General features: G+C 40.9%; 1 protein-coding gene across 7 annotated transcripts in view; it reads left to right on the top strand.

Annotated features, from left to right (window-relative positions):
- PDGFRA (platelet derived growth factor receptor alpha) overlaps positions 1-19,432 on the top strand; it is a 69,124-nt gene that overhangs the window by 11,144 nt on the left and 38,548 nt on the right. For all 7 annotated transcript variants that reach the window (XM_004038684.4, XM_031010500.3, XM_055385811.2 and 4 more), the window contains exon 2: positions 18,492-18,552. In XM_004038684.4, the coding sequence (XP_004038732.1) occupies positions 18,504-18,552 (49 nt within the window). In that variant the 5' untranslated portion in view covers positions 18,492-18,503. The remainder of the gene's footprint in view (positions 1-18,491; positions 18,553-19,432) is intronic.

Genomic DNA, 19,432 nt, shown 5'->3' with positions numbered 1-19,432 from the left:
GTGTTGACCCTGGGACACCAGGGTCATTGTTCTGTAGCTCCAATTATGTTAGGTCTCATGCTTTTGGGTTTCACTATTGGCCACTCTCCAGATGCTCTGGGGTTTTTGGCATTTGGTGTGGGGACCCTTGTTAGCTGATACTCTGGGTTTTTCAGCATTTGGATGCTCCAGGGTGTTTGGCACTGACATTCCCCTCTAGCATTGTGGGTTAGAGTTCCACCCAGGGGGAATCTTGGTCTTGCCTTTTCTTGTTTTCTACTCTAAAGTTATCATTTTCTGTAAAAAAATTTTCTTTTCTTATTGTCACTTTATTTAATGCTTTGCTCCAGGAGGTAGGAATTTGCAGGGGAAAATAATTGGGCTCTCCCTATACTTAGAAAAACTTCTGTGTCTAGTAGAGATCCTTGTTAGACAAAGGGACAGTGGTGAGTCCCAGAGAACTCGTCACTAGGGTGCCTTTTAGGCAATTGGAGCAAATTCAAATTAGCAAACTAAGTTTGGCCATTTGGATAAGTCCCATTTTTGTCAGGGAAATAATTTGGGTCTGGCTATCTTTTATAAAATAGTGCGTTTGCGTTCCTACATTATGGCTAGAGCTCAAAGATAAAAGCTATTGGATCTTTGTTTATGTGTGTGTATAAATGTCTAGATGTGTTTGTGTGTATGTACATTTATTATGTTATATATTTTGTCTACAGGGTACTAAATTGGCTTATAAATAAAAGAGTGCTCATAAAAAGAGTAAATAAGTCCAAGCATTTCTCAAGCTCATGTAACTTAAGTTTACTAAAATTTAGAGTTACTAAAAATTCATATATAACTCTGTATAAATGTGCCAAAGAAGATATGCTCTTAGTGAAAATAAATTCTTTTTGGCCAATTCAGATGTCATTTATATGTGGGGTTTAAAATATGAATTTTGAAAGAAAATAAAAACAAGTAGAAAGAAATAAAAAACAATAAGCAGTGGAGAGAGATGTGAGGAAAGTTATGAATATGAAGATGTATTTTTGGTAAGGAATGTTATAAAGAAATTTTATGAGAAAGGATCTTATATGATAAATTCTTGTCCTAAGGTAGAATGACTGATTGTTTAGAAAAGAAGGAAATATAGGACAAGTCAGAAAGTCCAAGCATGTTGTAGATGACCTATGTAAGTCACGATAAAGTTTATACAAGAGAATTTATTAAAATTTAGCCGTAATTAGCCATAACTGAAAGGAAATTTATTTATTTATTTATTTATTTATTTATTTATTTATTATGTATTTTGAGAAGGAGTTTTGCTCTTGTTGCCCAGGCTGGAGTGCAATGGCATGATCTTGGTTCACTGCAACCTCCGCCTCCTGGGTTCAGGCATTTCTCCTGTCTCAGCCTCCTGAGTAGCTAGGATTACAGGCATGCACCACCACACCTGGCTAATTTTGTATTTTTAGTAGAGATGGGGTTTCATCATGTTGGTCAGGCTGGTCTCAAACTCCTGACCTCAGTTGATCCACCCACCTCGGCCTCCCAAGGTGCTGGGATTACAGGCATGAGCCACCTCATGCGCCCAGCCAGGAAATTTATTTATAATACTCTATCTAAATTTTGGTGCCCTATGTTAAAACAAGTTTTTCTTCAGGTATTGGTTTGCTTTCAGTAAGATTGCAAGAAATATTGACTTTTAATTCTAGAATCTGTTTCCTTTGAAGGCCTCTGAGATTTATATCTTTTCCTTTTCCCTTGAAAAGGTATAGCCTTTGCAAGTTCAAAACTGACTTCCCTAGACTCCTTTTAGGAAAAGCAATACAGTGCTTGTTTCAGGCTGTGGCTCAATAGCTAAGCCTTTGTTCTTTCATGGTGGTGGCCCGGGTTCAGTTCCTGGCTTAGAGAATGAGAGGTTTCCAGTTTGCTACTTCTGGGACTTTTGTCATTTATTTATTCTTTTTGTCTCCATCGACAGCTTCTGATTTTCTCACTTGAATTTTTTTTTCTGTGAGCCAACTTAAGGGTAATGCTGGATCTTGTAAAAATTGCTTGCCATCTCTTTGGAGATACCTCTTGTGTCCATGGTTAAGTTATAACCTTGGTTAAGGCCTGTTGGTTTCACTAGGGAAAATACCTTTAAAAAAAGGCTTAAAAGCCAGAGATGTTGGCTATTTGTCCTGGCTAGAGTCTGGTATTAAGGGATTTAAAAGGATTTTTTAAAGGACCTCTATAGTTATAAGTCAGCTTAATTAAAAATGGATATTCCATATTCATATTTATATATATATATACACACATATATATGTATGTATGTGTATATATATATATATATATATATATATATATATATATATTTAAAAGACCTGTATGATTTTTTTCTTCTTGGAACTTATTTTTTTGAGAGAAAGTGTTTTGTGTGTTTGTTGTTTGTTTTTCTTCTCAGTGGACTGAATTATTTCTCCATTCTGTCTTTTTACCCCCTTTAATGCCCATATTAGAGGACCTAAGATAATTTCTGACAGCCTGGGACTCCTTGGGAGGAAACAGAAGGTGCCACAGACCTCGTTTTGGGAGAAACCTCTGTTTTCTTCATGGAACCCCAAGAACTGTAAGCAGACAGGTCTCCCTCAGAATCCAAGGCTCTGCTCTGTTTACGTCACATTACCTGACCTTTGTGACTTTTGGGGGCATCAGAAATTACTTTGCATTATGAGAGAACCTTTAGCACTGGTGTGTATTACCTAGGTAGGATGTGTACTTTTAGGGATTGTAGTTGCTTCCATGAGTGGTTATTACTACAGACCAATACTTCTTTCTTCTCACATTTAAATGAAAAAAAAAGCATGCTCTTGGGCATCCACCTATGAATGGAGGATGGGCTGATTTGCTTTAGGTTGGCCACCAGCCTTTGGGGAACATCCTTGCAGTGAAATGCTTGGTGAAAGCATTGCACTGTCTGATTGCATAGTGCACTTCTATGCACTTCTGTCTGATGTTCTAGGCTCAACACCTGCTACATAATTAAGATCACTTACTCATCAGGTTTTTAATCAAAATGAAATGTTGCTAAGAGTTAACATTGTAGCATATGTAATTGAGATTACTGGAGAAACAGTTTTACCTAGAAGACATGTAAGGAAAGCAAAATGTGTTTTTGGTAAAAGATTATAGGAAGGTGTGCCAGTATAGTTTTTTATTTTGCTTACTTTAGTGGGTTAAAGGATTGTTTTAAGTTTGATAGGAGAAAGCTGAAGCATGAGCAAGTTGTGGAAGGTATATGAAAGATTTACATTTTAAAAGAAATTCTGTGTGTAAACATTGGCTAAAGTTAAAGGAGGAGGCTGGAGCCAAGATGGCTGAATAGGAACAGCTCCAGTCTACAGCTACCAGCATCAGTGACGCAGAAGATGGGTAATTTCTGCATTTCCATCTGAGGTACCAGGTTCCTATCACTAGGGAGTGCCAGACAGTGGGTGCAGGACAGTGGGTGCAGCACACCATGCGCGAGCCAAAGCAGGGCGAGCCATTGCCTCACTCGGGAAGCGCAAGGAGTCAGGGAGTTCCCTTTCCGAGTCAAAGAAAGGGGTGACAGGCGGCACCTGGAAAATCGGGTTACTCCAACCCCAATACTGTGCTTTTCCAACGGGCTTAAAAAACAGTGCACCAGGAGATTATATCCTGCACCTGGCTCGGAGGGTCCTATGCCCACGGAGTCTCGCTGATTGCTAGCATAGCAGTCTGAGATCAAACTGCAAGGCAGCAGCGAGGCTGGGGGAGGGGTGCCCACCATTGCCCAGGCTTGCTTAGGTAAACAAAGTGGCCAGGAAGCTCGAACTGGGTGGAGCCCACCACAGCTCAAGGAGGCCTGCCTGCCTCTGTAGGCTGCACCTCTGGGGGTGGGGCACAGACAAACAAAAAGACAGCAGTAACCTCTGCAGACTTAAATGTCCCTGTCTGACAGCTTTGAAGAGAGCAGTGGTTCTCCCAGCACGCAGCTGGAGATCTGAGAACGGGCAGACTGCCTCCTGAAGTGGGTCCCTGACCCCTGACCCCTGAGCAGCCTAACTGGAAGGCACCCCCTAGTAGGGGCAGACTGACACCTCACACAGCCGGGTACTCCTCTGAGACAAAACTTCCAGAGGAATGATCAGACAGCAGCATTTGCGGTTCACGAAAATCCGCTGTTCTGCCACCACCACTGCTGGTACCCAGGCAAACAGGGTCTGGAGTGGACCTCTAGCAAACTCCAACAGACCTGCAGCTGAGGGTCCTGTCTGTTAGAAGGAAAACTAACAAACAGAAAGGACATCCACACCAAAAACCCATCTGTACATCACCATCATCAAAGACCAAAAGTAGATAAAACCACAAAGATGGGGAAAAAACATATCAGAAAAACTGGAAACTCTAAAAAGCAGAGTGCCTCTCCTCCTCCAAAGGAACACAGCTCCTCACCAGCAACGGAACAAAGCTGGACGGAGAATGACTTTGACGAGTTGAGAGAAGAAGGCTTCAGACGATCAAACTACTCCGAGCTACAGGAGGAAATTCAAACCAAAGGCAAAGAAGTTGAAAACTTTGAAAAAAATTTAGACGAATCTATAACTAGAATAACCAATACAGAGAAGTGCTTAAAGGAGCTGATGGAGCTGAAAGCCAAGGCTCAAGAACTACGTGAAGAATGCAGAAGACTCAGGAGCTGATGCGATTAACTGGAATAAAGGGTATCAGTGATGGAAGATGAAATGAATGAAATGAAACGAGAAGGGAAGTTTAAAGAAAAAAGAATAAAAAGAAACGAACAAAGCCTCCAAGAAATATGGGACTATGTGAAAAGACCAAATCTACGTCTGATTGGTATACCTGAAAGTGACGGGGAGAATGGAACCAAGTTGGAAAACACTCTGCAGGATATTATCCAGGAGAACCTCCCCAGTGTAGCAAGGCAGGCCAACATTCAGATTCAGGAAATACAGAGAACGCCACAAAGATACTCCTCGAGAAGAGCAACTCCAAGACACATAATTGTCAGCTTCACCAAAGTTGAAGGAAAAAATGTTCAGGGCAGCCAGAGAGAAAGGTCAGGTTACCCACAAAGGGAAGCCCATCAGACTAACAGTGGATCTCTCGGCAGAAACTCTACAAGCCAGAAGAGAGTGGGGGCCAATATTCAACATTCTTAAAGAAAAGAATTTTCAACCCAGAATTTCATATCCAGCCAAACTAAGCTTCATAAGTGAAGGAGAAATAAAATACTTTATAGACAAGCAAATGCTGAGAGATTCTGTCATCACCAGGCCTGCCCTAAAAGAGCTCCTGAAGGAAGCACTAAACATGCAAAGGAACAACCGGTACCAGCCACTGCAAAATCATGCCAAATTGTAAAGACCATCGAGGCTAGGAAGAAACTGCATCAACTAACGAGCAAAATAACCAGCTAACATCATAATGACAGGATCAAATTTACACATAACAATATTAACTTTAAATGTAAATGGACTAAATTCTCCAATCAAAAGACACAGACTGGCAAATTGGATAAAGAGTCAAGACCCATCAGTGTGCTGTATTCAGGAAACCCATCTCACGTGCAGAGACACACGTAGGCTCAAAATAAAAGGATGGAGGAAGATCTACCAAGCAAATGGAAAACAAAAAAAGGCAGGGGTTGCAATCCTAGTCTCTGATAAAACAGACTTTAAACCAACAAAGATCAAAAGAGATAAAGAAGGCAATTACATAATGTAGAGGGATCAATTCAACAAGAAGAGCTAACTATCCTAAATATATATGCACCCAACAATACAGGAGCACCCACATTCATAAAGCAAGTCCTGAGTGACCTACAAAGAGACTTAGACTCCCACACAATAATAATGGGAGACTTTAACACCCCACTGTCAACATTAGACAGATCAACGAGACAGAAAGTTAACAAGGATACCCAGGAATTGAACTCAGCTCTGCACCAAGCGGACCTAATAGACATCTACAGAACTCTCCACCCCAAATCAACAGAATATACATTTTTTTCAGCACCACACCACACCTATTCCAAAATTGACCACATAGTTGGAAGTAAAGCATTCCTCAGCAAATGTAAAAGAACAGAAATTATAACAAACTGTCTCTCAGACCACAGTGCAATCAAACTAGAACTCAGGATTAAGAAACTCACTCAAAACTGCTCAACTACATGGAAACTGAACAACCTGCTCCTGAATGACTACTGGGTACATAACGAAATGAAGGCAGAAATAAAGATGTTCTTTGAAACCGACGAGAACAAAGACACAACATACCAGAATCTCTGGGACACATTCAAAGCAGTGTGTAGAGGGAAATTTATAGCACTAAATGCCCACAAGAGAAAGCAGGAAAGATCCAAAATTGACACCCTAACATCACAATTAAAAGAACTAGAAAAGCAAGAGCAAACACATTCAAAAGCTAGCAGAAGGCAAGAAATAACTAAAATCAGAGCAGAACTGAAGGAAATAGAGACACAAAAAACCCTTCAAAAAATTAATGAATCCAGGAGCTGGTTTTTTGAAAGGATCAACAAAATTGATAGACCACTAGCAAGACTAATAAAGAAGAAAAGAGAGAAGAATCAAATAGATGCAAAAAAAAAATGATAAAAGGGATATCACCACCAATCCCACAGAAATGCAAACTACCATCAGAGAATACCACAAACACCTCTATGCAAATAAACTAGAAAATCTAGAAGAAGTGGATAAATTCCTCAACACATACACCCTCCCAAGACTAAACCAGGAAGAAGTTGATTCTCTGAATAGACCAATAACAGGCTCTGAAATTGTGGCAATAATCAGCAGCTTACCAACCAAAAAGAGTCCAGGACTAGATGGATTCACAGCTGAATTCTACCAGAGGTACAAGGAGGAACTGGTACCATTCCTTCTGAAACTATTCCAATCAATAGAAAAAGAGGGAATCCTCCCTAACTCATTTTATGAGGCCAGCATCATCCTGATACCAAAGCCGGGCAGAGACACAACCAAAAACGAGAATTTTAGACCAATATCCTTGGTGAACATTGATGCAAAAATCCTCAATAAAATACTGGCAAACCGAATCCAGCAGCACATCAAAAAGCTTATCCACCATGATCAAGTTGGCTTCATGCCTGGGATGCAAGGCTGGTTCAATATACCCAAATCAATAAATGTAATCCAGCATGTAAACAGAACCAAAGACAAAAACCACATGATTATCTCAAGAGATGCAGAAAAGGCCTTTGACAAAGTTCAACAACCCTTCATGCTAAAAACTCTCAATAAACTAGGTATGTAAATGGGACGTATCTCAAAATAATAAGAGCTATCTATGACAAACCCACAGCCAATATCATACTGAATGGGCAAAAACTGGAAGCATTCCCTTTGAAAACTGGCAGAAGACAGGGATGCCCTCTCTCACCACTCCTATTCAACATAGTGTTGGAAGTTGTGGCCAGGGCAATTAGGCAGGAGAAGGAAATAAAGGGTATTCAATTAGGAAAAGAGGAAGTCAAATTGTCCCCGTTTGCAGATGACATGATTGTATATGTAGAAAACCCCATTGTCTCAGCCCAAAATCTCCTTAAGCTGATAAGCAACTTCAGCAAAGTCTCAGGATACAAAATCAATGTACAAAAATCACAAGCATGCTTATACACCAATAACAGGCAAACAGAGAGCCAAATCGTCAGTGAACTCCCATTCACAATTGCTTCAAAGAGAATAAAATACTTAGGAATCCAACTTACAAGGGACGTGAAGGACCTTTTCAAGAACTACAAACCACTGCTCAATAAAATAAAAGAGGATACAAACAAATGGAAGAACATTCCATGCTCATGTGTAGGAAGAATCAATATCATGAAAATGGCCATACTGCCTAAAGTGATTTATAGATTCAATGCCATCCCCATCAAGCTACCAATGACTTTCTTCACAGAATTGGAAAAAACTACTTTAAAGTTCATATGGAACCAAAAAAGCACCCGCATTGCCAAGTCAATCCTAAGCCAAAAGAACAAAGCTGAAGGCATCACGCTACCTGACTTCAAACTATACTACAAAGCTACAGTAACCAAAACAGCATGGTACTGGTACCAAAACAGAGATATAGATCAATGGAACACAACAGAACCCTCAGAAATAACGCCGCATATCTACAACTATCTGATCTTTGACAAACCTGAGAAAAACAAGCAATGGGGAAAGGATTCTCTGTTTAATAAATGGTGCTGGGAAAACTGGCTAGCCATATGTAGAAAGCTGAAATTGGATCCCTTCCTTACACCTTATACAAAAATTAATTCAAGATGGATTAAAGACTTAAACGTTAGACCTAAAACCATAAAAACCCTAGAAGAAAACCTAGGCATTACCATTCAGGACATAGGCATGGGCAAGGACTTCATGTCTAAAACACCAAAAGCAATGGCAACAAAAGCCAAAATTGACAAATGGGATCTAATTAAACTAAAGAGCTTCTGCACAGCAAAAGAAACTACCATCAGAGTGAACAGGCAACCTACAAAATGGGAGAAAATTTTTGCAACCTACTCATCTGACAAAGGGCTAATATCCAGACTCTACAATGAACTCAGACAAATTTACAAGAAAAAAACAAACAACCCCATCAAAAAGTGGGCAAAGGACATGAACAGACACTTCTCAAAAGAAGACATTTAAGCAGCCAAAAAACACATGAAAAAATGCTCACCATCACTGGCCATCAGAGAAATGCAAATCAAAACCACAATGAGATAGCATCTCACACCAGTTAGAATGGCAATCATTAAAAAGTCAGGAAACAACAGGTGCTGGAGAGGATGTGGAGAAATAGTGTAAAAGTGTTGGTGGGGCTGTAAACTAGTTCAACCCTTGTGGGACTGTAAACTATTTGGTTGGTGGGACTGTAAACTAGTTCAACCCTTGTGGAAGTCAGTATGGTGATTCTTCAGGGATCTAGAACTAGAAATACCATTTGACCCAGCGATCCCATTACTGGGTATATACCCAAAGGATTATAAATCATGCTGCTATAAAGACACATGCACACGTATGTTTATTGTGGCACTATTCACAATAGCAAAGACTTGGAACCAACCCAAATGTCCAACAATGATGGACTGGATTAAGAAAATGTGGCACATATACACCATGGAATACTATGCAGCCATAAAAAATGATGAGTTCATGTCCTTTGTAGGGACATGGATGAAATTGGAAATCATCATTCTCAGTAAACTATCGCAAGAACAAAAAACCAAACGCCGCATATTCTCACTCACAGGTGGGAATTGAACAATGAGTACACACGGACACAGGAAGGGGAACATCACACTCTGGGGACTGTTGTGGGGTGGGGGTAGTGGGGAGGGATAGCTTTAGGAGATATACCTAATGCTAAATGATGAGTTAATGGGTGCAGCACACCAGCATGGCACATGTATACATATGTAACTAACCTGCACATTGTGCACATGTACCCTAAAACTTAAAGTATAATAATAATAAAATAAAATAAATTAAAAAAAATAAAGTTAAAGGGATATTATTATTATTTTGGTAAGTTAAACATTAGGATTAAAAAGCACAACAGAGTTTTCTAGAGCACTGATCTACTCTGTAACAGAAAATTGTAAAGGGTTATAAAAGGTTTATGAGAATCTTACCTTATGGTCAAACTGATTAAGATTGGGAAGATTTGTCTACAAAGTTTTATTAAGAATTGGGTTTGACATTAATACTACACTAATGCAAAGGTGAAATTTGGCTTTCTCTCATGAATAAGATTTTCATGTATTATTACAAGATAAAGAAAGATTTTTATTTGCTTTTTAAATAAACTATAGGAAAAATAAGGGAGAGAAAAGTGACAGATCTTTTGGAAACCCAAGTCTCCCCTATATCAATGAGTAAAAGTTTTTACCTTTTTGAAATCTTTGAGTTATCATTTTGGCTAAATAAATGCTTTATGGTGACCTGGGATTCTATTTTGTAATATCAGCTGTTTAAACCTTTTGTATTTGACAAACGTTCCAAACTGAAATTCTAAAGTAAGTCTTTTTCTGACCTGATTAGTCCTTCTAGATATTAGGTCCCCTAAAGTCCAAAAGTGACATATTTGGCTTATTTGATATATTAAAATCATACAGGAAGCACTTTCAAATATAAAATACTATTTGGCTTTCTTTGGACTATACTTATATAAATGTGTTATTGGTATGTGTTCCAAAATTATGCAAAACTCCTATAATTCTGATATGACTTAGTGTACATTATCAGTCATAATTATAGTTCTTATGTTACATTATTGTATGCTATGGAGTTAACCAAATTTCTTTGTCAGTTGCATCTTTAATCAGCTGTCCTAAGACTTTTGTCACCCACAGACAATTGTTGTCTTGTTTTAATCCTTTTCAAAAGATGGTTTATAATCAGCTATAGGACTCTGATGGGTGCTCTAAAATGCAAGCCTCTGATAACTTTGAAAATTGTGCCATTGGCTGGGCATGATGGCTCACAACTGTAATCCCAGCACTTTGGGAGGCTGAGGCAGGCAGATCACATGGGGTCAGGAGTTCAAGACTAGTCTGGCCAGCATGGTGAAATGCCATCTCTACTAAAAATACAAAAATCAGTCAGGCATGGTGGCATGCACCTGTAATCCCAGTTACTTGGGAGGCTGAGGCAGGAGAATCACTTGAACCTGGGAGGCAGAGGTTGCAGTGAGCTGAGATCGCACCATTGCATTCCAGCCTGGGCAACAAGAGGGAAACTCTGTCTCCAAAAAAAAAAAAAATAGAAAAAGAATATTGTGCCATTGAAACAGAAAAGAAAACACAAATAAACTTCCAGTATTCTCATAGAAACTTAATATATTCATAAGGAATGTGGCCCAATATCAGGCAAAACAAGAGTTAACAGCATGGAGTAAACTAATAAAAGACCAAAACAATCTTTTAATGACTTTTTGCCTAAAACATTGCATATCCTTTCTGTTTTGCTTTTCAGAGTCAAGAAAACTTTTCCTTTGGAAAGTATTTACTGCTTTTAACAATTGAAAAAAGTATACTACTATGGACAAAATTTGGAGCATATGTCTTTCTTTTTACCTGATTTCTCCAGAATTTGAAAACTATTTGGGAGTATTCTTAACTAATGGCAATATAGTTATTTGCATAAGTGCAGTAAGAATCTTTTCTTTTGTAACAGGACACAATTAAAGAAACTGCTTATTTTATGAAGGCTTTGACTAGAATGGTGTGCTTTCAGATACAAACAGACTGCTTTAAGGGATCAAAGTTGACTTATAGAGCCAATAAAAGCCACTATGGAAAACTGGCCTTATTCCTTGTCTATGCAGTCTCTGTATGGGGTTCCTGACATGTGGTAAGTGAAGAATGTCACTTTCTGACAGGCCCAGGAGCCCCAGGTTATCTTGGGACATCAAGAAGAAAGGAATGCACCCAACTTATACAGGTATTTGCAGGCACAGATAAATCTGTGGCTGGCTCAAGGCTTTAAGAAGCCTAATGTGAGATTCTTTATAAATTAAATTTCCATCGAAACCAATTTTAACAAGAGTCTATGTGGCAAATAATTATTTTTGCTGCACTTTATACAAATAATCAGGCCAAATATAATAAGATTAAAACTTTATGGCAAACAAATTTGTCCCACTATGATTTGTCTTTGGTAAAAATGGAAGTTAGAGAGAGAATTTGTTTCAAAAACTGTGATACACCAGTTATTAGATTCTAGTCTCGTCTGTTGTTTTTGAGTTTCTCCTGCAATTTAGGCAGACCCTGCTTATTCCTGAGAATCAACCAGTGATCTATGGCTGTTGCTCAGAAGAAATAAGAGGGATGGCTAACGTAAAGATCTGGATTAGTATTCTAATTCTGGGCATGTATTAGAATTGGCTAGTGACCCCATATCAGCTTGGTTTTAACAATTACCCAGTTCATGGACAGCCTTCTTATTTAGTTTACTTGGGATAATTGTGCTGATTTTTTTTTTACTGTTGTGGAATATATTGCTGTTGTCCTCTTTGTGTAGGAATGCAGGAAAAGCTTACTTAACATTTTCTTAAATTGAACACATTAATCTTCCAGATTTCACCTTTTGTCAGAACTCAGAGTTATGATTTGCCCTCACTGTACTGACAACAGGCTCTGGTAGGGTGCAGAGGTCCTGGTAAACACACCCTTTGCTGGAAAACAGGGAGAAGTTTCCATCAGTGTAAACCTGCACTTGGGTTGCCTGGGCTGAAGTTAGGAGACTGAGTAGAACATTTGCTGCAGAAAAAAAAGAAGATGTGTAATTTTCACAGTTAGAATTAACTTAGGAGAGCTGAAATTAACTGAGCCTCAGAAATCTGAATCTTGAAGTCACCAGTGACTTTTGGGACTGTGAGAGAGTCTCTTGTGGTCTTTAATCATGTGAGGGTGGGGTGAAATTCAATATTCAGTGGTTCTGCAATGGGATGCACTGTGCAATCGGTGATTGAGAAGCCAACTCTCTGGCTTTAGGAGAAGAATGTCTTGCTGTTAGTCCTTCTGGAAATAGAGCCTTGCATTGCCTGCTGTCTGTTTACACTACCTTTGCACATTGCCTTTGGTTATAGAGTTATGTCCAGTGGCTCTTTACTTCTGTTTGCAGGGCAGGAGATGGCACCCTGTTAAAGAGAAAGGATAGTAGCTGCAAAATCATTTGTTTCTCTGTTTCTGTGACTGTATATATTGGCTCATCTGTGAATGGTCTTTATAGCCACACCAGGCTGGAGGTAACAGGGTCATGGGAGTGGACTGCTGGTATGGGCTGAATCAGAGTTCAGATCCATGTCTCCAAGAGGTAGGAAGTGCAGGGCAAGTCATGTGGCTTCTGGGGCATCCCTCACTTTCTTAGTTAAGGAGAAGTTGAAGTAGTCATTCTGAAATATTATGGGAGTCTGCAGAAAAAGTAATGAAAACCAAAGCACTTTCCATTAAACTCCATAATTTAGTCCTTACAATAATGCCACAGGGCAAGCAACCAGTCAGGCCTTGCTAGTCGTGCTTCCTAGAAGAAAAGACTGAGGTTCAGAGAGTTGGACAGAGTGTCAGATTTGGGATCAGTGGCTAGTCCAATGTGATTTCCATCCTTTCTTCTGAGAGAAAGCATAAGAAGGCTAAGAGGATGGGGGAAAAGCACAAGTCACCTGCCTGAGAGTCAACAGAGCAGGAGTCTCTTTCTCAGTTTGTTTCTCTAAGTTATGGCAAATGTTTTTTGAGCTGTGATTATTGAGAATGGGGGCTGAAGTTCAACACATAGTTGGCATGAGAGAAGTAATTATGATTGAAGAAATCTAGATGAAATCCATTGTTCTTTTCTGTAAAGGGGTTGTTATCCCTGATTCTTTTTTCTTTTTTTCTTTTTTCTTTTTTAGATGGAGCCTTGCTCTGTCGCCCAGGCTGGAGTGCAGTGGTGTGATCTTGGCTCACTGCAACCTCTGCCTCCTGGGTTCAAGTGATTCTCATGCCTCAGCCTTTCCAGTAGCTGGAACTACAGGAGTGTGCCACCATGCCTGGCTAATGTTTGTATTTTTAGTAGAGGTGGAGTTTCACCATGTTGGCCAGGCTGGTCTTGAACTCCTGACCTCAAGTGATTCACCCACCTTGGCCTCCCAAAGTGCTGGAATTACAGGAGGGAGCCATTGTGCCTGGCCTGTTCTCACTGATTCTTATAGTGCCATGTTTCTCAGAATTTGTAGCTTCAATTACTTATATTTGTGCACATGACTTTTAGGTGAGCTCCAGAATAGCATTACTAATTAAGAATGAGGATTTAGAGTAGAAAAAGTGGCAGGAACAGCAAGACTCACTTCCAGAAAGCCTCACTACAGGTCTAATAGGTGAGGAAAGTCCCCATCTTTCCCATTTTTCTTCATTACCTCCCTGTGGGGCAAGCACTGCCATTATGCATGAGTAAACTGTCTGAGTTATAGATAAGTAATGACATGAAACTTCACAAACAGGCCTAGATTTCTACCCAGGGAACCGCTGTTATCAGAGAAGGGAGTTTGGAATCTTAAGCAACAAACACATGTTGATTCTCAGTATTTGCCTCCTGATGGCTTGCTCAGAGGGCCTGTTTTCATTGCCCACTTTATATGTCAGTAAATAATCTTCCCTGGCAGTGGGTCCACCATGTCTGGATGCACACAGGGAAATCTGGTGGGGTCTGGCCAGGGAAAAACACTCCTCAGGTTTTGCAGGAAAAGCAGTGAACCCTTCTTTTAAGCTCGAGAATGCTTTAAAGATGCATCATTGGCAAGCCTTGCCAAAGAAATACGGGATCTAAATGTGATAAAAGCCACGACGACATCAAGCTGGCTCTGGAGGTCTCCTTTGAAGTTTGCTGAGTGGATTGTCAGTGGGAGGCTGATATTTACATGTAGAAGCACACAAGTGTTACTGCTAATTGTGGTAAATCAGGCTGGCCAGCCTGGCTATGGATCCCACTGTGCCTAACACCAGCCCTGCATCCCAGGCACATGCCGGGCTCCTCAGAAGCGATCAGCCAGCCAGCATTGTGTGAATTGCATTTGGGTTCACAGCACTGTCATTGTCCTTCTCCTGCTATGAGGAGCAGAGAGGGAAAAGGGAAGGGAGGGTTGTGTAATTTGCCCTAGGAAATTGTTGGGGAGGGACAGGCACGGGGCCGGGGCGGGGGGCGGCGCGACATGGCTAAAACACTGACCTTCCCTTGAGAGAGACCATATGGTGAAGTGGAGAGGGCACAGCTTTTGCATCACACAGGCCTTGTATTAGAATTTTGGCCCTGACACCAGCTGTGTGACCTTGGGTCATTTGCAAAACCTCTCTGAGCCTCAACTGCCCCTTCTTAAAATCAGCTCTAAGTAACCACAGGGTTATTCTTCAGAAACACAGCATGCACATGCAAACTTTGGCTTAGTAAATAATGATTTCTTTTTGTTCTATCTACTCCACCCCCCTTTCCCATTAGAAGCTTGCTACCTTTCACTCTGTGTTTTCTTCCTCTCCCATTTTCCTGGTGGCATTCAATAAAGTAGAATTCTGATTTCTGCAATGTAGGCCACCTTAGAGCAAAATACATGATCAGGCACCACCAAATTAGGGTATTATCTACTGGATCCTGTTTAACCAACCCAAACCCAACTCAGGCTAAATACAGGAATACATGAAAACGCTGAATTTCTCCCCTTTCTTTTTTTTTTTTTTTTTGAGACGGAGTCTTGCTCTGTCACCCAGGCTGGAGTGCAGTGGCGCGATCTTGGCTCACTGCAAACTCCACCTCCTGGGTTCACGCCATTCTCCTGCCTCAGCCTCCTGAGTAGCGGGGCCTACAGGTGCCTGCCACCACGCCCGGCTAATTTTTTGTATTTTTAGTAGAGACAGGGTTTCACCGTGTTAGCCAGGATGGTCTCCATCTCCTGACCTCATGATCTGCCCACCTCAGCCTCCCAAAGTGCTGGGATTACAGGCGTGAGCCACTGCGCCCTTCCCTCCTTTTTTTTTAAAACAACAACAACAACAACAACAACAAACAGTTTATTCAGTAATTATGTATACGTATTTTAGCTTCCAAAGTCAGTGATGGAACAAATTGAGTCCTATTAGGCCCACTCCATTGCATGAGTTAGCATCAGAGGAGGTCAAACTAGAGTGACTTCATCTTGAATATGGGCTAGGTAAGAAGAGGATGAGGCCTGCTGGGCTGCATTCCCAGGAGGTTAGGCATTTGTAGTCACAGGATGAGATAGGAGTTGGGTAGGAATGGTTTCACGAGATACAGGTCATAAAGACCACAGGATGCAGGCTGGGTGTGGTGCCTTATGCCTGTAATCTCAGTACTTTGGGAGGCCAAAGCAGGAGGATTGCTTAATCTTAGGAGTTCAAGACCAGCTTGGGCAACATAGTGAGACCTCATCTCTACAGATAATTTTTATTTTATTTTATTTTATTTTTTGTGATGGAGTCTTGCTCTGCTGCCCAGGCTGGAGTGCAGTGGCATGACCTTGGCTCACTGCAACCTCCACCTCGTGGGTTCAAGCGATTCTCCTGTCTCAGCCTCCTGAGTAGCTGGAATTACAGGCGCACACCACCACGCCTGGCTAATTTTTTTGTGTTTTTAGTAGAGATGGGGTTTCACCATGTTGGCCAGGCTGGTCTCGAACTCCTGACCTCAGGTGATCCGCCTGCCTTGGCCTCCCAAAGTGCTGCGATTACAGGCATGAGCCACCGTACCCAGCCTCTACAAATAATTTTTTTTTTTTTTGAAATGGAGTCTCAGTCTGTCGCCCACACTGGAGTGCAATGGTGCGATCTCAGCTCACTGCAGCCTCTGCCTCCCTGGTTCAAGTGATTCGCCTTACAAATAATTTTTAAAAAATGAGCTGGGTGTGGTGGTTTCACAAGATACGGGTGATAAAGACCCCAGGATGCAGGCCAGGTGTGGTGGTTTATGCCTGTAATCCCAGCACTTTGGGAGGCCAAGGCAGGAAGATTGCTTAAGCCTAGGAGTTCAAGACTAGCCTGGACAACATAGTGAGACCTCATCTCTGCAAATAATTTTTTAAAAATGAGCTGAGTGTGGTGGTGGAGGCCTGTAGTCCCAGCTCTTGGGCTAGGCGTGGGGGTCACCTCAGGTGGGAGGATTGCTTGAGCCCAGGAGTTCAAGGATACAGTGAACTATGATTGTGCCAGTACACTCCAGCCTGGGCAACAGTGCAAGACCCTGTTTCATAAATAAATTAAAAAACCCCAAAAACCTAGGATGCAATGAAGAAGGAAGCCCAAACCCACCAAAACCAAGACAGTGATGAAAGTGACCTCTGGTCATCCTCACTACCCATTATATGCTAATTATAATGCATTAGCATGCTAAAAGATACTTCCAGCACCATGACAGTTTGCAAATGTTGTATTAATGACAGGAAGTTACCCTATATGGTGGAAAAAGGAAGGAACCTTCAGTTCTGGGAATTTCCTCCCTGTTTCTGGGAAAATCATGAATAATGCACCCTTTGTTTAGCATATAATCAAGAAATAACCATAAGTATACTCAGTTAAGCAGCGTGGCTGTTCTGCCTATGGAGTAGCCACCCTTTTTTATTCCTTTATTTTCTTAATAAATTTGCTTGAATTCCTTCCTGGGTAAAGCCAAGAACCCATGTGGCCTACCATGGTGATCTCCAATTTTGGGATTCACCATGTGACATTAGGAGCAACTTAGGGATCTGGTGCATCCCAGGCCAAGACTAACATGGTGATTTTTGGGGGGTTATCTTAAAACTGGGGGCTCTGCCCAGGCCCCTCAGCACGGCTTCTTGAGTCAATACCTGGGTACTTACTGGCCCTGGCACCTACAAGTTCATTCACAGTTCCTTCTCACTGACTTCACCAGTGACCACTATCAGTGACTTCAAGGGAGAAATGAGGGGGGAGATAAAATAAAGTGAATGGGGAAGAGATAAAGAAGAGAGGTCTTTTCACAGTTTGCCAGAATAGTCCCTTCAGTGGTTTTACCCCAGGGCAACAGGGGCCCCCTTTTAGTTTCTTTCTCTTTTAATTTTCTTTTCCCTTCCCACTTTTTGCCCACTTTTTGCCTTATTTGTGTCTTACTCAATTTCCATCTCTTTCTCTACTTCTTCATTCCCAGATTTGGCTGTAGAAAATTAGAAAGTTCTTGAACTTGGTTTGCACGGGTGCTTTTACTTTAACATGAAAATGAATGATCAGCCTCCTTCTAATTTTATCCTAGAGTCTACTGCATCCCTCCTACCCCCTGCACAGGAATTTAGTCACACTTATCTCTCCCACTTTCTCTCCCTTCTTCACTTTCTCTATTGCTCCTCCTTTCATGCCTGTACCTGGTTTTCCATGCCCTGTTTAGCCTGGTTTGGGATCCAGCAGGTTCTCCAAGGGTTCCTGCAAGAACCCCGGCTGGGTGCCCAGGTCTGAGCCTGGTATGTGCCTCAGTATCACAAAGGCCTCCTGTAAATGACATCCATTGTTGGAAGTTTCAGAAATTCTAGGTCAAAATGGCACTGAAATATTAAGGTATTTACTCCAACCCAAGCAACTTTTCTAAAAGTTGTAGAGAGTGTGACCTCTTTATTAATTGAAACGTGAAAATCAGCTCTAGTTTGGAAGCTGAGAAAATATATATATATATATGTATTTATTTCTTTGTTGTTTGAATTCTTAATATAAATGGTTTAAAGGACCATTGAAAACTGCATGCAATCACAGAAGGTTTTGGCTTCAGGTAGCTCCCGCCATGATCTTGGGGCCCCATTGATTCTTTCATCTTTCAGGCATCTTACGGTTTGAACCTTGAATTTTAACCTGGGACATGTTTGACTAAAATGATGCTGTTAATATTTTCTGTTGTGCAAAACACAAAGAGAACTAGGCTCCAGGGTTGTTTCCATTTGCTAATGCAGTTTCTGTTGACTTTTGACTTTTCTAGTTTCCCAGAGCTATGGGGACTTCCCATCCGGCGTTCCTGGTCTTAGGCTGTCTTCTCACAGGTACGGAGCCCAGTCCTCTCTGAGTTCCTTGTTTGGGTGTCTCGTTTTTTTAAGCTTTGTGCCGCATGGGTTTATTACCAGTACTCTGCATACACAGTCCAAAAGAGTGAAAAGAAATAGAAAACTATAGGACGTTATCCAGAATGACCACAAACCTTCAGTTCCCTTTGCTGTATTGCACTTACTCCATTTCAAAAGGAATGCTCTCCAGTGGCAGTTTTAGTACATATATAATGTTGGCATTGAAATGTTGTTAGTAATAATGTCTAAATTTACTTACTACTCTCTTCCTTTTCCTAGGACAAGGCTTCTATTAGAGCTGGATTAGATAAATTCAGGAATGGCCAGCTGTGGGAGGTGGCACATCTGTTGTCCCAGCCCCTTGAGCAGCTGAGGTGGGATGATCCCTTAAGGCCAGGAGTTCAAGGTTGCAGTGCACTGTGATTATGCCTGTGACTAGCCACCACACTCCAGCAACATAGCAAGACCTCATTTAAAAAAAATGTTCAAAGGAAATAAATAATAGAAAATTCTTGCCCAAGAAATCATACTTGTCTTAAATCATAGCTCTCTTGAGGAAAGATGCTTACATTGCTTCCAAATCTCAGAGTCACCTTTATCTTCTCTAGGAATCAAATTGATAGATGAATGTTTGGCTCTTGGAAAATCTTAAAAACTTTCCCACCAAAAGGATCATTGGGGTAATTTGTTGAAGTGTGTATTGGACTGTCTTAGTTTTCCTCCAGATATTTATGCACTGCAGATGTTCGCCATGAAACCAGGGCTCTTCTATTCTGAGGAGTTAGCTCAGCCCTTTAGTGTCTTTGTCTTACCCATTTGGATATGGTAGAATTGAGCAAGACAAGAGATTCAACAGTTC

The sequence above is a fragment of the Gorilla gorilla genome, chromosome 3 (assembly GCF_029281585.2).
Source record: "Gorilla gorilla gorilla isolate KB3781 chromosome 3, NHGRI_mGorGor1-v2.1_pri, whole genome shotgun sequence".
Classification (NCBI taxonomy): Eukaryota; Metazoa; Chordata; class Mammalia; order Primates; family Hominidae; genus Gorilla; species Gorilla gorilla.
Note: the sequence above shows the minus strand (reverse complement) of the source record. Positions and strands in the feature narration are given on the sequence as shown.